The sequence below is a fragment of the Chelon labrosus genome (assembly GCF_963514085.1).
Source record: "Chelon labrosus genome assembly, chromosome: 10".
NCBI classification, from domain to species: Eukaryota; Metazoa; Chordata; class Actinopteri; order Mugiliformes; family Mugilidae; genus Chelon; species Chelon labrosus.
Window position 1 is genome coordinate 24,152,248 of NC_140360.1, and position 17,836 is coordinate 24,170,083.

The 17,836-nt window shown below is 42.9% G+C and overlaps 1 protein-coding gene across 1 annotated transcript in view; it reads right to left on the minus strand.

The window, feature by feature from the left end:
* xkr7b (XK, Kell blood group complex subunit-related family, member 7b) overlaps positions 1-17,603 on the minus strand; it is a gene marked incomplete at its 5' end in the record, with an annotated part of 72,613 nt that extends 55,010 nt beyond the window's left edge. The window contains one exon of the mRNA XM_084553307.1: positions 16,978-17,603. Coding sequence (XP_084409433.1) covers positions 16,978-17,603 — 626 coding nt within the window. The remainder of the gene's footprint in view (positions 1-16,977) is intronic.
* Between the last annotated feature and the right edge of the window lie 233 nt (positions 17,604-17,836).

Here is a 17,836-nt window from a genome sequence, read left to right on the forward strand (position 1 = left end):
AAATGTTTAATTAATCAGGAAAATGTTAACCGCCTAGACATTATTTGTTGTTTTCCGACTGTATTATATCACCTCTTAATATTCTCTATGAAGCACAATAAACCTTGGACGCAAAATGAGTATATTCAAAGTTGCACCTTCAGAAGATAAATGGAAAAGCCTAAAATGGGAAAAAAAACTAAAACGTGTATGGGTATATACTCATAGCCAGGCAGAGTGAGACTTGGACAGCCTCATATTTTCCCTCTTTATAACCTCATCTCCATCTTCCTTCCTTAAATCCACAGAGAGAGAATGAAGTGGAGTTGAAGATTCATGGGAAGAGTCAAAAGGAGGTTAAGCTCTCAGTTAAGGCATATTCTCCTCTTCCTTGCTGTCTCATTACTCCTTCATCTCCTGTCTCGGCGCCTGTGTTCCTTGTCTTTCTTCACCTGCTCCGTCTCCAGTATTGAGACAGAGTTCTGTGCGCCTTTTCTGTGCTTTCTTCTTTTTACACTGCCCTCTTTTCATTCCTCTACGGTCATTCACATTGATGATTATGAGCATTTTTTATTTCCCACTTTTTGTTCGCCCTAATCTACACAGCGTCAGCACGAGTCTTCATTAGAGGGGCATTCACACACACTATTGCTTCTTTCTCTCCTTTAAATGAAAGAGTGTCTCAGATCACACCCTCCTTCGAGAGGACGCGTCAGCAGAAGTATTTTGTCTCTCTTTTGCGGACACGTCTCCTCTCCCTCTTTCACCCAGCCAACTACCAAACACGAGGGAACAAAAAGAGAAGCTGAGAGGGAGGAGAGAAGGAGGAAGGGGTGAAAGAGAGAGGCAGAGAGAGAGAGAGAGACAGATGGACATGCAGAGAGGCGGAGGAGAACGAGGCAGAATGAAAATGTCAGATTTGATGTTATTGTCTGCATGTCAGGATTTCCAATCTACAGCCAGCTTGACTGACAGGAGCGGAGGGTTAGGCTTGTTGTTTAACAGCCAGAACAATGGAAACTACAAAGCAGGGAGCTCAACCTCCAGCGAGACTGCGCGGTCCACAGAATGCTGCCAATCTGCATCCGCGCATTAGATCTTTAAATGCACAATGTAAGGCCACTATAACTGTGAGGACACCTGAACACAACAGTCAGGTGAGTGTCGGATCGCTTTCCAAAATCACTGGCATCGATCTGCTGCTATAACCATCTTGTGGTATCGGGCCTTCCATCAGATTTTGGCTGCTTATTTCAGGGATTTGTCACCATTAAGCCTCAAGAGCAATGCTCATGCTGGGTGATAAGACCATCCAGTTCAAAGATGCTGAATGGAGGTAAGGTCTGGGCCCTGACGAGGCCAGCTCTTCTACACCAACGCTGGGAAAACCACTTGGATTTGAGCACAGAAACAAGACGGAAACAAAGAGCATGTCACCAATATTTGGTTTCAGTTGCAGAATTTCATTGGGGGGGGGGGGTCATGGTCTTGTTCTGTTATATTTAAGTATTACGTTGATGTTTTGGGGCATATAAGTACAATGTAAACAATCTTACATGTCTGTGGCATCTAGTCATGAACTAACCATGACAGGACAGAGAACTACCAAATTACAGGTTATGGCATTTTTGATTCTTCATAATCAAAAGAGAGGAGTCACATCTTTGAAAAAAAGTCAAGTGACTTTGTCAGTTACACATTATTACAGCTCATCTTGTGGAGAACACGGAAGTCTTAACCTAAGTTTCACTGTCAGTCTACTAGCAGTTCTCACAAGGCAGTTCGTTAGGTACACCACTAAAGCTCAGCTTCATGAAGGTTACGGTATTCAGCATTTTTTTCAGATAGTTATAGTTTCAACTACATTTTCATTGTGGCTGCTGCAGTTTGTCGTACTACTGAACTGCATCGTGTCGTGCCGACAAAGCTTTCTATGATTTAGCACTTTCAGTCAGTGGGCTAGGCTAAATAACAGATTTAATTCTGTCCAATTTAACAGCACCACAAACTACATCCTCGAACATGATCCTAAAGTTGAGCTTCCACCTTTCTCACGTGTTTCAAAATAACCTAAAGAAATATAATATTCATGAAAACAGGATTTAGTGCAGGACTGTCCTATTAAAATGGCTTTGTTTCCACTAGTGTTCCCAATGACCTGCTCAGTGAGTGTATTTTGGTGAGCTATGGAAACATCACCCCAGCTGCTGGTGCGAGAGTCAGTAAACTTCATAAATGTCTGACTGACATTCGTATCAGTCGAGGATCGACTGACCAACATTTTTCTTCCCTGATATCTTCCTGGCTCCTAGGTACAACTTCTTTTATAAGAGATCATCATATTTTATTTACCATCTTACTTTGTGAGTCTTTTCTGAGTCAGTTACGCTCTTATCTAAACAAATGATCTCCAATAAAGCCTACACATCCGCGTGCAGACTCCGTCCAAAGCGAGAACAGTTGATTAATTTACTCAGGAGACTGAGGTCAGATATACTCTGCTTCATCACTTCTTCACTATAATGCACATGACATGCAAAATTAGATCAGCTCTTTATACAACTGTTCCTCTGTGAAGCAAAGTTGTCTAGACTGTCTAGAATATGCTCAGAGACCTGGGGCAAAACACTCCAGTTAGAATTTCAGGCTGCGCGCACAAGAAGACCGTTGAGACAAGCTGTTAAAGTTACATCAGATGCCTTTCATGTTTTATTTGGGAAGTGTGAGCTTATATGGTCTAATAGATGGCTCTGGGTTCCACAGGTCTGGCTTTGCCGGCTGCAGACCTCTGTTATTTCTCGGTCTGCTGCACTATTAAACACAAAGAAGGACACAGCAGACCAAGAGCTGTGAAAAAGATGTGAAATTAGCCAGAAAATGCAACACAATGGTTGAAACTGGGATTTCAAGCTGCTGCAGTTATAGGCTCATCGCATGAGGAGATGGTACCCGTCTATGTCGGGCATCCTCAGCAACCAGGAAATGAACTGCATCAGCTTGTGTTGCATCAGTAGCTGCACTGTCAGGAAGATTATTTGCTCAGTCAACTTTGTTTGAAATGGGACATATTGAGTCGATTATGCGGTATATTTATTTTACAACAAAGCATATGAAAAAACTTGAATTGTGTTAAGGCACTGAGACAAGAGAAGCAACCAATAGCCACCAGTATAGAAATAGTTCTTCACTTTAATCTGCTACAATGTCAAACGCTGCTTAAGGCTTAATGCATATGCCCCCCTAATGTACTACACCATCCACTGGAATTGTGTTAATGTTGTTCATGTTATTGCATTAATAATGGTATACATTTACAGCTTTAGCTGCTAATAAGCCAGAGATATGCAATGTTTTGATGGGAAACTTTTGGACCTGGCATTCATGTGGATGTTACTTAGACATGTAGCACCCACCTAGACCAGACCAGGCACCCCCACCCCATAGCAATGACACGCCTTGATGGCAGCAGCCATCCCCAGCAGGATGCAGTCTGACACAGAAACACACACAAAAACGGTTTAGGAACAATTTAAAAAACATGAAGAACAGCACAAGGTGTTGACCTGGCCTCCAAATTCACTAGATCTCAAGCTGATCAAGTATCTGTGGGATGATCCACAGAGGCCCCTCCCTTCAACAGACACCACAGGACACCCTCAGAACGCCCATGCCCACTCTCTGATGAGTCACAACTGTTTTTGAGGCACAAGGGAGACCTACACAATATTAGGAAGGTGGTTTTAATGGTGTGGCTGATTGGTGTATTGCTTCATGTGTGCCTGAGAGGTGTACACAGACAAATCTTTGCTGACTTATCCGCCACAAAAATATTTAAAAGTCTTGGCTTGTTCTAATACTCCATACTCTAAAGAATTAAGTCAGACAAAACTGATATTTCTGACAAATTTCCCGGTTACATTTTGACAAGTAGTTGCAGCTTGAAGTCTACCCTCGACATCTTCTTTTGTTACTCGTGAGAAAGTAACTAATGCAAACAGGAGAATCCACGTGTTTAGTCCTAACGTTGCATATTTAATGACTTGAATACAAAGTGAATCATGTACCAACCTTCCCATTTCAAAAAAACAAACTCAAGCTGTAAAATGTATCACTCCTCAAAAGGAAAATGTTACCAGAGTATGAATCAGATAATCAAATGGAACAGTTTTCATGAATACAGAATGAAAAGAGAAGCAAAATGGAAATGATATGACCATTTTACTGCAATCCTACTTCTAAACTGACTGGAACAAGCAAAATGCTGCCAGTCTCTCAGTCTGGAAAGACAAACGATCAAATTCAAATTTAACTTAATGCCTTTCCTTTCCACACTGAATCTATTGCTGACCGTAAAACCAAGTCCTCACCCTATTTCAGAGTGTTAAATTGGTTAGAGTCCAACAATTTGGTGATATTGCGGCAAAGATAATGGGCTTGTAGTTTTTTTAAGTCCCCACAAATCTAGAAAAACCTGGACGGACACACACATACACACATGCACCCCCCCCCACACACACACACGTACAGAGGAAAATCCAGAGAGACAGATCAGAGAGTGTGTGAGTTCAGAGAGCTCGGAGAGAGAAAACTAGAATCCACAGCGATACAACAGTTCCTCTGGGCTTTGAACATAAAGTTCACACACTCGAGGAGAACGTGTCTGAATGTGTTTGTACGAACGCAAGAAAGAGAGAGGCCAAAAGAGAAAGAAAAAAACGCTGTGTGTGTGTGTGTGTGTGTGTGTACACCTGCAGGGTACACGCTAATAACATGCGCCACTGAAGCGCACATGGAGATAAACTAACAAACCCCGTGGAGGCCTGAGTCCATGTTCTGTCCCAGATTAGCATCTATCCATCTATCTATCTGCATATCCATCTATCTATATGCATCCCTCCATCTGTCCATCCGGCTATCACCAGTTAGAAGTCGTTGCCTATATGAAGAGAATATAAATGTTCATGTAAATTCCAAAACCAGAAACGGATGTTCTGAGGCCCTGACTGAACTTAATGCATCAGTAATCCACTGACCGCATGCAGGACATTTGAATTTGGACCAACCAATAATGATTAGTTATATTAGAATTTAATGCATAATATTGCTGTATTTATTCCACAAAATGATTTCCATATGCAACAGACTGCTGCACTGGAATAATCAACAAGAGGCCCACTGGAGAAATACCCAGAGGCTCAACAGACCGTCCTCACAAGAAAACCAACAGCGGCAACTGACCAAACATGTTTACTGTACGTTCATGTGAGAGAAGCATCCAGCAGCCGTAGGATTTATGACTTCGGTTTGTCTGAGGTAAAGAATAACTAGTGCAATGCTGCTACAGAGCTACAAGCTCTGAAGAGTCGACCACACAATGAAATTACTAATAGATTAGCAAACGTATAAAAAAGACTAGACTAGACTCAAACTAGAAATTCAATATATTCTGTATATCACAATTTAGCACAGATGATTGTACAACTTGTAGAACTCCTTGGTTCAACATTATAGAATTTTAGTCAGTTGTTTCCCAAAACAAAAAACAGATTCTCTTTTTTAATGTTAAGTGTAATGATTGCTAGAAAGTGAAGGATTGGATAAATCTTTATATAGGAGTACGTTTTTAGTTTCTTTTCTCTGTTGTAGTGCAGCTATTCAAAAGGTGGTTCAGGACCTTATGTGTAGGAGTACAGAACTTGTACAGATGAGAAAGTGTAGTGCATAAGGAAAGGGCTGACTGGAAAAGAGTTAAAGCGGTGATTATATTCTAAAAATAGCGCCCTCGTAAACTGATATTGATTCTATTTAGGCGGACACTGTTTTTGGTGGTTAACTACGTTAAGCTGCTGACTCTGTTCACAGCACTTCACTGCTCTGATTCTTTAAAGGAACTCTTGTCTGCTGCTCCAAACGTCATCACTCGTTAAATGACATTTCATAAAAATGCAGCACAAATTGCATTCTTTTGGAAATCCTAGTTGCACCAATTGTTGACACTAATTATAAATCCTGATGCTTTATTTATTGTATGATCTATTCCACTGTAAAAAGATAAAAAATAAACAACCATCTAAAAGTCATAGTAAATTTATAGAACTACACATGATCACCAACAGATTGCACGTTTGTCAGAAAGATCAGGAAGCAAATCAGCAACGAAGACAAACCTCTGGAACAAGGCGGGTACTGTGGCTTACAGTCACTGAAACTACAAAACCCTCCACTCTCCAGCTAAAAAAAATAAAAATTTAAATGCAGCCTGGCTTTCTCAATCCATCAGCGGATAAAGATCTCATTCAAACAGTAAGGTGGAGATATTCTGACTGAGCAGTTAATTCAGAGCAAAGGGCTGTAAAACAAGATGAACTTCCTCCATCCCCGAGGAGAAACTGGGTCATTACAGCAGCTCTGGGGCTCAGAGTGAGCGACGAGCAGCACCGTTCAGGAGGCTAAAATCCTGCCGAGGAGGTTTATTCACCGGGCAAAGGCAGCTCACGCGCTGGAGGAGTTGGAATAATGCGGCTTTAATATGTGCTGTACCAGTACTGTTAGCCCAAATGACTAAAGTTCATTCATTCATTCATCTTCTGTAACCGCTTGCCCTATGAGGGGCCGCGGGGGGGGGGGGGGGCGCTGGAGCCTATCCCAGCTGGGGTACACCCTGGACAGGTCGCCAGTCTATCACAGGGCTGACACAGGGAGACAGACAGCATGTCTTTGGACAGAGGGAGGAAGCCGGAGTACCCAGAGTTCTTGCTGTGAGGCATCAGTGCTAACCACCACACCACTGTGCCAGCCATGACTGAAGTTACACAAACATATAATGAAGGTTTTCCAGCTTTCCTTCATGTCTAATGGCCGGCCATGAATGTGACAACAGCTTTGGCAATGTGTCCCACACCATTGGCACCGGAAAGACCCCTGCTTTTCAGCCGATTCAGCACTTTATCCAGAGTGTGTAAACTGTAGATCAACCGATCAGCATAATTCAGGAGAGGTCAGCTCTATGTGACAGTTGGCAGCTCTTCCTAGCTTCTTAGCATTCCAGCTAATAGTAGCTCTTTAGTTTTACTCTTTCAATCGACATATACAGACTACTGTCACCTGCAGGTATGAACATTTCCAAAGGGTGCAGCCTTATATAATAATAATTATTATAATAATATAATATATTATACCTTGAGAAGTAATATAAACATACTTCTCATCAAACTATACTGAAGTACAACAATACATGATAAACTGAAGTACTTTTATTTTAACTATAAAATGTCTCAGAAAACAAAAATGGTATCTCAGGGGGGCTCTAAAAAAACAGCCAAAAATCTTTAACAAATAGCTCATTAAAAAAAACAATAATGGAGCTAGGAACTTGAAATTCAGTCCACCAGGAGAGATAATCAAAAAATGACACTGTTTGAGTGGGTAACAATGAGGAGCTGACTATAAATATGTTACATGTTTCTGACCAAATGAATTCCCTTGGAAATTATCACTACATTATATTTATTCATTACACTAAATAGGAATTACATGCACATCCCTGGAATGATACACTAGCTCTAGTGTCAAAGAATGAATATCACAGCCAGCGAATGCTAAAGTTTATTACCTTCAGTTATGTTTTATTCAGTTGTTGGCACGCCAGATTATCCAAGCCTGTGACAGTATGACAGCATGATAGCTGTGCGTATGTTGCCATAAAAAGCTGGTCGCAAGTCTAATTTAATACAGAAACACTAACATCGGGTGAAAATCACCCAAACACGTGCCTGTAGAAAAAAAAAAAAAAGAAAAAAACAGGGGTTGGGGTGGGGAAACACTCATACCTTCAGTGACATCAGTGAGCAGCCTGAAGGAACCCAAGGACCCACGCAAATCAGACAGCAGCAACACAACGAAAATCATGCAGCAACAATCGCTCGGGTGAAAATCACTCGACGTCAGTGTTCTAGGGTTAATGTGTGCAGGCTGTGTTTTGGAAGTAAGCTGATGTTAGCTGGTTGCAGAAATAATACAATACGTGAGTCATATCTATACATAGTCACATTCTTCAATATGTGTGTGTGTGTGTGGGTGTATACACCTGCAGGACACACACTAATAGCGTGCATCCCTGCAGCACACTGACAGAGCAGACTTCATGTGCTGTCCTACATACACGCACAGCTACACGTTGAGAGGAGATTCCAAGTTTACATGGATCTGTCCGCCGCCCCCACCAACCAGTCCCTGCCTCTCTGATTTTAGGGTCACAACTAAAAGTTAAAGCAGTGACGTAACTGTAAACAGAGAGAGAGATAGAGCGCGAGTCACAGAGAGAGACTGGATGACAGCGGCATCTAGCAAGAGGCGCTAGATCTCTTCACACATACATACGCAGGAACTAGGAATGTGATTGACAACTCCCTCAAGGACTGTAGTGAATTATTCAACGCAGTGTGACGGGCCAACAGACAGGAGAGCACGGAGAGAGAGACCGAGAGCAAGACATGCAGACGGTGAGACAGGCAGGCTGTGGATCATCAAAACCTCCCTCCAGGCATATTTTTATTCACAATCAATAAGTCTATTAAATTTTACATAAACCCATGTACACTTACCATCCACGGATTTTAAATTCTTAAAGAGCCACGTTTTGAAATTCGATGCGTTCCTTCAGCTGCTGCCGGCCAGCTCAAGGGAAAGTTTCTGACATGCAAACATCAACAAACACCAGCCCGTAGTTTAACGCATCACAATCAATAGCAACCAAAGCTGGAGCCGTCCCACTGCTGCCGCAACATTATTTTAGGGCATTTTCACAGCTGCATTGTTTATTCTGCGGATCCCGATGGAGCCCGAAGAGGCCGGCAAAAAAAGAACATTCAATTAAACTGGCATTTAAAGGAGACTAAAACTGCTACTCTGTAGCCAACTATAAATGTTTGGCTATGACTAGTCTGGTCATTCCTTCAGCTTCAAACCAGATGAAAAATAAATATTATATAGACATGGTTTCCTGTCCACATCAAAGATTAACATGTTTTACTGTAGTACAACTGTTGCTCTACTTTGTTGCAATGTTAAATTCCCACCTTTGAGGGTTAAATATTATATCACCTTCCAAAATGTTTCAGCTCTAAAGTTTCTCAAACAGTCCAGTGAAGGTTTTGAGATTGGCTTTTTACATGTCTATCGCATCGCCCGTCTGTCCGCGAGTCAAAATGTCTGTCCGACTTTCATGAACCCCTCAGTCCTTTCCCTGCAGGCCGCTGGATGCTGCAGGATCATACCTTAAGGGCAAAAGCAACTGCAGAGAAACTGTAAAAAAAACCCGAAGAAGGGAAAAATTCATCCAAGGCATTTGTAATTTATGGTAGCACAGAGGTATTTATACGATAACATTTTGTCTTCTGTCTCTGCCCCGGAAACGAAAGGAACAGCTGCTACCTAATCAGCTCATGATACAGATCAAAACCTCCAATCAGACAACAAATCAGCTGGGACATATTATCGTTCCATCGAGGCAGGAAGTTATGAAAAGGTTGGTACATATTCCAAACCATAGTACCTTTCTTTTATTTATTTCTATCACGACTGTAATGATGATTTTCTTTTGAGAACACAGGCCCCGTTCACACCTTGCATTAACATCTGACCTGGGCAATGCGATTTAATGATTCATTTTGATAACTTTTGTTTAGATTAGTTTATTGTGTGGTTAGCTAAGAGCTACAAGACAGAATAGTTTAAAAGGCTCTCATCGCTTATGTTAATGTTTCCTTTTCAAACGATCATTTAACGATTGCAATTTACGACAACTGAATGTTTTTTTTGAAAGTCAACGAACACGCAAGAGCACCCCTGCTGTGTAGGCGGTCTTTAATGTGACCCAGACTGCATTGTGTGTTCACACTACCAAAGAAATGCGGTTAAATGTGTCTCAGACTACCATCAAATCACTCAAAAGCGACCTCAGTGTGTCCTTTGCGTTGGCCACTTGTCATCCAGTTGCTCAGGACGGATGTGAATGAAAGGTCTGAATGGGCCCAGAGAGTAGAGGCAGATTAACCCAGAGGGCATGCAGCAAATACTGTGTTTGCCCTGATTAAACTTCATCCTCGTGGTAATTATGACCTCCTAAAAGAACATTTTCAGTAAAGTCCAAGCTTGTGAGTTGTGCACATGTCGTCCCGTGTCAAAACCAAGAGCTCACGAGTTTCATTTGAAGACAGCAACATATCATAACCTGGACTAACAACATGAAATAGTGCCACATTTTAGTTTCCCCAAATGATATTAAATGCACAAAATGCATTGCGTCACATTTGAATGCAAGAAATCCATAGTGTAGATTCTTGCTTCATACTGGCTGGAAATGCAACAACTATTTGTTGTTTTTTGATCCCACTTGAACCGTCTCATCAACCTCCACTATTTGTTTCAATTCTCCGCAGCTGCAAGCTGTGAGGGAATGAAACACAACAATTTAAAATGTTCTACGCACCGATTCTTCCGAGCATGCTTTATTTTGCAAATCAAAACCTGCATCGAATTAGCACGTAGTCTAAAATAAGGCACAGTATGTAGCAGGAATTACTATAATCAGACACAACGATTCGAGCGGGAGAACAAACTACCGCAGCGGCAGAAGATTCTGAAAGGCCGTCTTAAAGATTCAGCTCATCATCATGGAAAACGTCGCAGTGGGTCGGTGATTCTGTCAAAGGGACTGAGGTAAAAATGCTGACATGTGGAAATAAGGAAGACCCAATGTTAGTGTTTGGCTTGGGCCAATCCTTTCCAATCTAACTGAATGAAAGGATGGAAAACAGTTTCCAGGTGTACAGGCAGATTTATGTTTTATGCAGAATATACAAAAATCCACACAATGTGAATGTTAAAGATCTGACTGGTTGACACGCATATGTTTTTGCTTTTATTGACCCTCTTCCGATCACTCATTACCCCCAGCACTCATGGGGGAGTCTCTGAGTGACAGGCCCGGAAATTAAAATGAAAAGTAAGAGCGATAATCACCGTGAGTCACTTCATTTGTGAATGAACAGCGAGCCTACCCCTCCTTAAAAGCACACGCACACTCATACACACACACAAAAAAAAACACAGATTTGAATGATTCAGCGTATTGAGCTACACTGAGGCTGCCAGTTAGCCACTCGGGCTGATTATTAGCTGTGGCTAACAGTCAGGCCACCTGAGCTGAGTGTCCATTTGGAACTGATTCAATCACTCTCAGAGACTGATTGATCAGACAGGAACCAACTGGATTGTCCTAAAAACTGCAAGGCTTGCTGACCGCTGAAGTCCAGGCAGGACTGACACTGATGCTTGGATCAGTCTGTCCACCTGTCTTCCCATCTGCCCATGATTCAGTGTCTACCAGCCTGTCAGAGTGTCCAAGTGTGTGACTGTACCTTTGGAAATGGTCAAAACCTTACAAACATCTTGCACACCATGTGTCTTGGTGACAGGTCCACGACCAAGAATCCATTCTGACATGCAATATATTAAACAAACGTACACTGCACAATACACATATACTACAAATTTCCCAATGAGAAATCATTACAAATTCTGCAGAAAGCTTTCTGCTGAGTCTGCCCATAGACAGGACGGGAAAGCAACATTGACCATCATCATTGACACTTTGTCACAGCCCAATGTGTAAATAGCCGATACGCTGAAAAGATCCTGTTGCTAAATAATCACATATCTGTGATCATGTGGGAGGAGTTTGCATGTTCTCCCTGATTGTGGCTGTGCCGCCCCGATCCATATCAAATCAGTTTTATTTGCCATGTAACTACAGTATGTACACATACAAGGAATTTGTTGTCTACATGTATAAGTGAGCACACACTTGGAGCAGTAGTCGGCCATGCCAGCGGTCTGCAGAGTGTGAATGGTCGTCTGTCTCTCTGTGTTAGCCCTGCAATAGAATAACGACCTGTCCAGGGTGTACCCCGCCTCTCGCCCAGTGACAGCTGGGATAGGCTCCAGCCCAACCCCCCCGCCCCTGCGACCCTTCACAGGACAAGCGGTTACAGAAGATGAATGAATGAATGAAACACAAAACAATACCAGAGTAATTACCGATGAGTGAGGATTTAATGGCAATGTCAATGACTGTCAGAAAGTAAAATAGTAATGAATCTTCTTAAACACTGTTTATCCTCTTTTTATAATGCGAAACAAACAAACTCACTGCTGGTGTGAGGCCGCGTTGTCTAAAAGTGCTTCTCAAGACGCCTTTCAAAAAAAAACCCAGATAAAGAAATGTGACCTTGCTGCTGGATTTTAAATGTAGATGGAAAACACTGATAAACGGCACAGCGAGAGTTTCCACTCGAGAAAAGGCGAGACGACCTTCATTCAACACCGCAACCTGCCTTCGTGCTGCAAGGCATTATGGGACCTGTCCAGCGCCGGTGGGTGTGAATGCTCGTCTGTAACCCCCACGTGGTTGCTGGACATCACGGCAAAGCGGCGGCTTGACCCGCATCCCCATGTCTTAGATCCGTAAAAACACTCGGCTCCCAAGCCGCTGCTGAACAGCAAGCTTAAGTAGCAGCAACATCCAGACAGACACATGTAATCACCATTAGCTGATCTGTTCCTCTATCACTATTTACGCCGATTTAGAAGGATTTATCCTCTGATGAGTGACAGAGAAATACCACATAACACCACAGAGAGAGATGAAAGAAGTCAGCGAAGACTGGGGTTTTGATTTAATCCTGTGATATGAAACACTGTGGATGTTTGCAGTGGCCTTCTCTCGCAGGAACTAATTTCATTTCACTCTGGTGTAACTTTTTTTAACAGACATTTAATTAAAAAAAAAAGGGACTTCAAAAAAAAAAAAAAAAAAAAAAAAAAAAAAAAAAAAAGAGTCCAGAAAAAAAATGCTTAGCCAGTAGAATATGCAGCAGGCAGACAGAAGCACAAGGTGTGAAAGATTAAATAGAAATTAAAGATGCATTTGACGTTTCTCACTGTCTGTCATCTTTGCTAAATCTGATTTATAATGCAGGGACTCGGGAGAGCGGATATTCAGAAGTCTTTTTCATACGTCAATTAGTGTTTTTTTAAAAAAAAACAAAAAATCAATAGTTTAGTCTATGAAATGAATCCTCAGATGTTGTATTTTTCAAAATCAGTCATCCACAACTGGAAGATTTTCAGTTTACAATTTTATCAATAACTACAACAGCTCAGAGACTTGTTTTCTGTTGCTCAATGAGGAATTGTGCGCTTGATCACTGCATAGACTAAATGTTCAATAGTATGTGGACACGCCCTTCTAGTCACGGTCATGGTTCAGACTCCAATGAAGGATAATATTCATGGAACAGCTCATAATGACATTTCCAACTTTGAGGCCGCTAACATCAATATGGACCCTCACCAACCTGCCTTCCACTTGTATAAATAATCTAACTAATAAATATGTTCTGATCGTTCACCTTCATGCTTAAATTCTGATTAGTTTTAGAAGAAATAACATACACGCTGTGCTGTCAGGGGCTGTGCTTGCATGGTGTTCCACTAATAATCTGAATAAAAATGCCTCGTGTAACCAGCTCAGTCAGAGCAGACTGGCCCAAACAGGAGTGACTCAGACTGATCGGGGTGGTGTAAACCCTTCCTAATCTTTTTAATTGAAAATATTAGCTCCTAATAACTATGCAAACATTTGATCTGACACTGATCTTGTCTGTGGTTGAAATAAATACATTCTTTCTGTGCGTGTTTGCCCCGGGAGGAAGCAAAACAACCGGTTGTTCAAGTGTTTGAAGAGATGAGCAGAGCCAGAATCGATGCGGACAGTGACGTTGAAAAGGTGGCTCCATCTTGGCCATCTTCTTCTGTATGTTTGAATTCAGTGTTAATAAAATTGGGGGGAAAAAATTTTTTTGTTTTTTGCAGCAAAACAATTGTCTGCAACTAACTCCAATCCAGTGCAGCTATTTAAGAATGTGATTCAAGTGATTTCCCAAAATGTCAGCCAAGTTAACTTTCTTCCTTTCAGCTATAAAGAATTGAGGATATCATTTATTTCACATGTGCAGAAGGTTTCAACCTGCAAAGATCTGATCTATCCAGATGTGACTTGAGAAAAGAAGACCGTTCTTTAAACCACACATGGGGTCAGACTTGAACCGGAGTCACCCTGAGTCCTGTCCAACTCTCCCGGCTCCAACTACCCCATTAAAACCGACTCATTCTCATTCTCCCGCTCTCAGCATCTTCTTGTTGTTCATTAATGCAGTTCATTACCGAGTCTGCGCGTAATTATGCTCATGTGTGAATTCCCACGTGCTCCATTTGAAAATTAGTTGACGTAACGTGGGTCTTCATTTAATTCCCGTCTTCTACCTTCACGGAGAGGCGGAGGTCAGCTGCAGCCATGTGCGCGGAACAGCGCCTCTCATCAGACCTTTGAAAACCCGGGATGTCCTTTAAAATCTTCTTCCCCCCCCCCCCCCCCCCCCCCAAGTCTAGAAAACGCAACAAACTTGAAAGCAAGGCGCTGATCCGTTTTTTTCTCCCGCGTCCACGCTTTAATCTTTTTGTCAAATGGCACAAAGTCAACTTGAAAGCACCAGTCTGCTTGTCCTGTGCATCTCTGAGAGAAGATTAAAAATTTCCTCAGTTTCCCCTAAACATTCAGTTAAATGTCACAATAACAAACTGGAAAGCAAGCTCCCTGCTGAACTGGCAGCCTTGTACTGGAAAATATTATTTTCTGTTGGTGAATATATTTCTGCACTTCTTTTAAAGTCTTTCCTTGTGACAAAACAAAAATGTAGTTCAGAAATGTTTACACACTTGTACTGCATTATTCAAGCCTTGGATCTTTCAAGCCTCCAGTCTCGTAGTCCATTTGGCTTTATTCGGATCTTGTTTTATCTTTTTTTACCTTTTCTGCTCAGCATCACTTACAGCAGGATGCTCCGCTGTCAGTAGATCGTCCCCCAGTAAGGAACAACCCCAACGGTAGTTCAAACAGGCAGGTTATTATGAGCCAAAGTTACATTTCAGTGTGACAGCAGACTCTAGTGGCTGTAGTAAGATGAGAGAACAGAAGGAAGTGAGGTAATGCAATTACAGAGGGAAGTGAGGAGTTTGGGGTGGAGGGATGGGTCGACAAAACACGCATGCAGTTTAACATGGAAGGCAATGTTTCTTTTGAATCTGATCAATCTATGAATGGAGAAGTACTGCACACTAACCATTTCAAACCAAAAGTTAAACTTTTCACTACTGACCTTGATTTACTAACCCTGATATTACTCTGCTCTGTGCCTACAGTAAATCAGTGAAAATGGCAATAGCAGTAGTAGAGGCGCTATTTCAAGAAATGGTACTTTTATTACATCACTGTTTGTATCTCATGTATTTTTTATTTTATTTTATTTTTCCAAAGGTCAGAGCTTGTAAACTATCTAACTGCCTCAGGATATAAACAATATATAACAATCCATGCTATATACTTCAGGCTATACAAATATTCATACAATTAAATAAAGAAATAAACCCTTCAGTGGGTCATATTCAGAGCGTAGGAAACCTAATTTGTTGTTAAAGTTAAAGATTTTTGGTGGGCAAGTTTTTACAGGAAGATATCATTTTGCAGTTTGCAGTGATTGAAACGCTCACAATCGTAAAGCCCAGTGTAAAACAACTCAATTGCAAGTCCTGCATTTTAAATCCTGCCAGTGTATGAAAAAAAAAAAGAAAAGAAAAAGCAAAGTTCTGCTGTACAAGTGTTCAATCTTTTTAGGACTTTTCCTCAGTCTTCGCTGGGATTTATTGCAGAGTTTTACCACATTTATCCTTGAGCACCTGTTTAAATGAAAGCATCTGAAGTTTAGAGGTGAAATGTCTGTTTGGCGCTAATAACACTCACACACACCTGAAACGTTGCAAAGAATCCAAACTCATACCCAGAGCTAATACTGCAACATTAAGGCAAATCTCCATTTTTTTTTCCTTTTGTCTCATTGTTGATTTACATTTTTATTAGGACTTTATCCTGACTCAGAATCTCACGCTGCAGCATTTCATCCTCTTGTCAGATTCACCCTGAGCGGACTGCACTACCACCGGATCACCATAACCCTCCGCTTGTTGAACAGCTGACTGCTCAGCTTGATGAGACCCTGAACTATCAAAATGTTAATTGCGCTTCACAATGTTTGAAAGAAGCATTACCTTCCTGAGACTCAGGGTGCAGAGAAACGCTCATATTCAAGTCGACCGGTCTTCTCTCATAAAGCGAATGTGGCTCTGGAGGAATTTTAATAAAGCAGGGAGAACGCACGGTTTAAAAACAAAGGGTAGGACATTCCTTTGAATGTGTTGAGCGTGGGTGCGTCCCCTCATCTTACATTTTATCTGTCTCGCACCTACTCTCACCCAAAACTACACTATGTTGGGGGGGGGTTTGGAAATGACAAACAGCCAAAGGAGAGAAGCAGCGACCACAGAGCCTTTTCTAATATCCCTGTCAGCATATGACAGATGGAGGCATCAGGGAAAGGAGCTACATGTAGTGCTCAGGCAACAGAATGCAACCGCCACAACCAGGACAAGAGTGCAGGTGGACAAAAAGGTTCAGTTCAGCAGTTGTTCATATTTTTAGTGCTACAAGTTCTGTCTGTAAAAGGATACTACAATCAGCTCTGGAGGACCTCTCCGTTTCCTGGTCTGCACATTTCTGTCACCGTGTCAGAATGGAAATGGAAAAAAAAAAAAAAGAAAAAAAAAAAGAAAAAACACGTGCACATGAACGGACACAGACGCACGCACGCACGCGCAGACACACACCGCGAGCACGCACGCACTCCCATCTCCACGAGCAGGTTACAGTTGGCAGTGCATTTCTCACATGTAAAACACATACTATGCACACACGCGCACATGCACGCAAGCACACCCCTCTTGTTCCACACAGCCCCCTCGCCCCCCCCCCCCCAGCAGTCCTACCTCCAGACTTGCCCCAGCTGCAGGACGTGGAGCACGGTTTGAAAGACCCACATGCAGACGGTGCAGCACCTCCGGGGGGCCACGACCCTCCCGGCCGTCGCAGGCGGGGCACTGGACGTGTACACCGGGGTAACATTCGCAGCGTTCCCCGTCGCCGCGCTCCCGCCGCGCTGGTCGCTGTCCTTGGTGCTTAAAGTGTTGTCGCCTGCCGGGGTTGCTCCTCCTGCCGCGCCTGCCGCCGCCGCCGCCGCGCCGGTCCCGCTGCCGCTCGCTGCTCCTCCTCCTCCTCCTTCCCCGCCGCTCAGATCCGAGTAGTCGTACACGAACCACCTGAAACTCAACACCTGGACGACGGCGGAGGGCACCACGACAAAGACGAGCGTCAAGCCGAACCACCAGTAGTCGCCCCTCACGTAGTAGTCGGCGGCCAGCCACAGGTCGGTCGCACCGTCGGAGAAAAAGACGAGCAGGGCGCAGAGCACCCAGCAGCAGTCCAGCAGGGTGTAGGGTTTCCCGCCGGCGGCGGTGCAGCGGGGCCGGGCGGCGGGGTTCCCCGTCTCCGAGAGGCTCCTGGGCGTGTTGTCATCTTCCACAGACACCGCTGCTCCGTCCGACTTAGCGGCCATGTTGGTTAGGATAGGAGAGAAAGACAGAGAAAGAGGTGGGGAAACGGGAGAGAGAGGGAGAGAGAGAAATGGGAGGGGGCTGGCTGTGCAGGGGAGAGAGAGAGAGAGTGCAAGAGATTACATCATAACTAGCCTCATCATCAGCCAATTAATTGCGAGGCATCATCACTAACAGCGCTTTTAACACCGTGACACCGGCATGATGTTTTCAGGACATCCAGCGTGCAGGCAGA